The sequence below is a fragment of the Anopheles cruzii genome, chromosome 3, assembly GCF_943734635.1.
Source record: "Anopheles cruzii chromosome 3, idAnoCruzAS_RS32_06, whole genome shotgun sequence".
Lineage (NCBI taxonomy): Eukaryota > Metazoa > Arthropoda > Insecta > Diptera > Culicidae > Anopheles > Anopheles cruzii.
The window spans coordinates 35,664,696-35,669,106 of record NC_069145.1 but is presented as its reverse complement, the minus strand read 5'-3'; the positions used below and the strand labels follow the sequence as shown (position 1 = coordinate 35,669,106).

At 49.3% G+C, this 4,411-nt stretch overlaps 1 protein-coding gene across 1 annotated transcript; it reads left to right on the top strand.

The window, feature by feature from the left end:
* Nucleotides 1–665: 665 nt before the first annotated feature.
* Nucleotides 666–2,186, top strand: LOC128269726 (general odorant-binding protein 83a-like). Its single transcript, XM_053007120.1, has 3 exons — nt 666–878; nt 1,112–1,368; nt 1,692–2,186. The coding sequence occupies exons 1-3, from the start codon at nt 716–718 to the stop codon at nt 1,707–1,709; spliced, it is 438 nt and encodes a 145-aa protein (XP_052863080.1). The 5' UTR covers nt 666–715; the 3' UTR covers nt 1,710–2,186.
* Nucleotides 2,187–4,411: the final 2,225 nt, after the last annotated feature.

Sequence of the window (4,411 nt, the reverse complement as noted above, 5' to 3'; positions counted from 1 at the left end):
CCGCCCTCGTCCGCCGTGACGCGGCCTTTTCCCCCAAGAAACCGTGCTGGCGAGGCGCAAAGTTTTGCCCTCCGAGTAGTGCTGCTAAATGAACCATTAAGTTTGTTTTTCCTCGATGTGATGTTTGGCGATGTTCAAACAATTTTCCGCCGTCGCCATACGACCCCCGAGCGGGGGCTCCGGGGCCACGAATGCGAAGATTATGCTCCCTCTGCCCTCTCGGCCGGGCCGGGTCCAGATCGAACGGAAAAGTTTCACGCTCCGCCACGGAATAATGGAGAACATGTTGCTCATGATTGATTTGTCAACACCATTGATTGAGTGATAGTTGCTCCTGTCGGGCCCGCCTGCCTGCCTGCCTGGCCCAATCCAGCCTGGTGGTGGTGGTTTTGTGGTCGAAGTTGAAGAATTCGCTTCCTCCCGGGGAGCGAACCCTACAGTTGGGTTGTTAAGCGGTTAACCGGATTGATAATTATCGATCTAGCTAAATTAACAGCCAGCGGAGCAATTAGCGAATAACTGCCGAGATTGCCGCCTCATCAGCATTACTGGCGTTTTGGACTATCCCAAGATGCTCGGATCGCGTGTAAAATCATATAAAAAGTTAACACTCTTCGCCCGGTTCGTCTCAGTGTTGGGGCGATTTCGTTGTAAGTTGACGAGACTTTGGCCACGAAAGTTTACGGTTGAAGAACGTTGCTCAATTAAAGTCGCTATGGCACGTGTGGTTATTTTGTTGTGCTTGGTGTGCGCTACCATCGCTACGGCTCGGGCGGATGTTACACCGCGCCGGGATGCGGAATATCCACCCCCAGAGCTGCTGGAAGCCTTGAGACCGCTGCACGATATATGCGTCAAAAAGACGGGCGCCACAGACGGTGAGCTACACAACTGGGGAGTGCGGTGTTTGAGAGCCTATCGAACAGAATCGTAGCGTATTAAAATTACTTTAAAAAAACATTGTAAAAGTAACAAGAGAACACAAACGGTGGGGTTTGCATAACTTCAGGCGTACTTTTACATTGTTTTACGCGTGGTCACAGATCGGAGTCGTTCAGATTTATGGTTCCCATTTCTGACACTTTAACGTCATGCCCCTTGTCCTTCGCAGAGGCAATCAAAAAGTTCAGCGATGAGGAGATCCACGAGGACGAAAAGTTAAAGTGCTACATGAACTGTCTGTTCCACGAGTCCAAGGTGGTGGACGACAACGGGGACGTGCATCTGGAGAAGCTGCACGACTCGCTGCCGGACTCGATGCACGACATCGCGCTGCACATGGGCAAGCGCTGCCTGTACCCGGTGGGCGAGAACCTCTGTGACAAGGCGTTCTGGCTGCACAAGTGCTGGAAGCAGTCCGATCCGAAGGTAATCAAGCACCGGCGCCCGAAAGCGAAAACGGTCCGTGCGATCCCGTGCGATCGGTGAGCCCACGAGCCCTGCGCTAAGTCTCGTCTCGCGAACTCCGTTTACGTCGGCAAGTTTTTAATTGAAAAAGTTAAACTTTTAATTGCTTCCGGCTTACGGGGGGTGGGAGGCCGGCGGCTAGGCGTGAGGAAAAATATGATCCACCGCGCCGCACCGTGACTCCGACGGCTTCTTGGCGGCGATTACAATTCATCCATTCGCAATTCATTCCATCTGACCGTCCGACTGGCTGGCTCTCATTTGACTCTCCTGTGTCTTTGCAGCACTACTTCTTGGTCTGAGGTCGTTCGGGTCGTTCCGGGAGCAGCAGCGGCAGCTGAAAACCGCGGCACGACGGCGTGCGGGCACGGTCCCAGCCACTTTCTTCGACTTTGGCTGAGTTTCTTCCGAAAAATGCACACACCACACAGGACTGGGACTTGCGGAGAATGGCCTCCGTTTACGCCGTTGGTCAAGGTTTTCGCGCCCGTGCTCCGAAATAGTAATTAGCCTTTCTGCACCGCGCACCGTAGTACGCCCGAGCCGTCAAGAAAGAGGACGGCGCTGGAAAAAAATTCCCTCCCCCCCCGAAAACTAACCCAGTTCGCCCGACAATCGGAGAAAGTGACCGGAGCCGGAGAATGGTGAAAATTTTAAATTCGAGCTTAAACTTTTCTTCACATTCCTCGTGCCCCGCGATCCCAATCCGGCTGCATCCGGGTTTCGCTTACGAGCAATAAAAGGATCAGCGAAAAACGAACTTCCAAAAGTGCAAGAATAAAGTCTACAAAAAACAAAAAGTAAACTTTCAAACCCATGCAGCTTTATGGATGGGGTCCGGGGCATGGTAAGTGCATCGAGTGCGAAACTCTAAGCAGAGCGTATTTTCTTTTAATTACATTCGGGAAAAAAAAACTTTCAACAAGTATTAAGGTTGACTTTGCCCCACATTCCGGTAAATATTCTCGAAGCGTTCAGCAATTTCTGCTTTCGCCCCGATGGACGAATGATTTCGTGAGAGTTTCCATTTGCCTTAAGCTTAAATGACGGCAGATTTCAGCCCACTAACGGTAGTTATTGAACTAGCGGCTCTACGTGTTCCACAGGATTGGGTAACGTTTTGCTTTCGTCTCGAGTCTTGAGTGTTACAGTTGAATGTTTCCTAACTTAACCAACATCTGCATGTAAGTTATCAGTGTGAGGTGCATTCTTTCAACCACAGTTCACAGACACGATGAGTTATTTCCTACTGAACTTTATGCAGACTTACAAAGCAAGAAACCGGGGGCCACTCGGCGAAGAGTGTTTTGATGCAGCGAAAATAGCAGTTCATTTAGAGCAACTAAGCGAAGGAAACAAGATTGCACCATCATCACGGTGTGCTGTGGAAAATAAAATGGCACCGGAAAGGAAGGCAGGGCAGCGGGCAAAATGCAAAGCAGCATCCCGCCAGCCAGTCACAAATCTGCCTGTTCGGTAATTAACTGATTCTCCATCTGCACATTCTCCGGCGGCACAATGAAGTCACCAGTCCGGCGCCATTCGCGTAATGCTTTTAGCGAGCAATTAAAATTGCTAATTAAGTGACAGTTCATTCCGAAATGATCTGCAAGCGCACTCGCTCACATGCAATTGCCGTTTTCCCCGTCGCCCGTCCGTGGGAGTGTATCCAGTGAAATTAATTACTCGGCGAAGAAAGTTGGCAAACACCCGCCGGAGGAGGGTCGCATCTTTGCGACGTAAATGGCGCAAATTCACCTTTTCCGCGAATGGCTCGAGTTTACTGCTTGAAGAAACAAGTATAGGGAGCTTCTGGAAGTTGTGCACCGTTGGTTGTTCTATGTTTCTAGATGTTTAGACTAAGATATTTCCGGAATTCTTCAACATCTGGTTATGAATCAACAAAGCAGCCAGATTTTGATGTCAGACTCCTGTAATGGTAATTTCTGCGCGCCTTGATTGATCCGCTCGGGAACGTGGCGCGAATTGCGAAGAAAGGAAAGGATCTCTTGTCAGGCGCAACATCGTCCATCAGCCCCACTTCGCTGCAGCCACTTTAGCCCACACTTCTAGGAAATGAATCTGTTTCTCGTCTACATCCGATTAGCACAAATTGGATGATCGAATTTGAATCAGGCAACTCCACAAATGGCTCCGAAGCCGGCGGTGCCATCGCGAACAGCCGGTAGCAAATGGGACGCATAACCATTAGAGAAATTATTTTTAAGGATGAAATAAACGTAAAATCAAACGATACCGTCTGTTACAACGGCAAGCAAGCACATTATCCGGCCATGATAAGACAAACGCCCGCACAACCCGTCCTTTCCGAGAAATCCTAGGGCGAGAATCCTTCGGCAAAGGGACAAATATTTGCATCCGCACGGAATTCGCTGTCCCATGGGCGCAGAAAAAAAGCCGGCAAAATAAACCAAGTCATCGTCGTCATCATCCGCATTATCATTCTGATCACTTCGCATTCGCATCCCTTTTTTTTGTGCCCCACTTTATGGCCGTTGTGCCGATACAGTCGTCGTGCACTTCATTTGGTTCGCCCGTCACACAGGCGCCGGCGCCGTTCGGAAAATCCCGATATCCGGAATCAAAATTCAATTTCTTTAAAAGCTCATCCTTTTCCGTTCCGCTTTGATTCCGATGTTTCTCGGTGCCGTTTAACTTTCGTGTACCTTCCGTGTCGAGACAGTCGAAGAGCGGATCTCTCAAGGGACAGCGGAAAGTAATGTGAGTGGCAGAATGTGTTGGGGGCAGGTTGAAGATGGCACACGGAACTAGGATAAGAGCATCTTGCTGGTTGATGTTTTATTCAGCAATTATAATTCAAAAATGCAAAGTAAAAGTAAAAGCAATCAGGCTGGGAGGAATATGTTTCCAAAGTGACCAGAATCAATGGCGTATTTTCTTAGGAAAACGCATGAGCTTGAGATAGCACACTCGACAGCGCACATGCTCATGTTACCAGGAAACGCTTTAAAATCCTTTTATG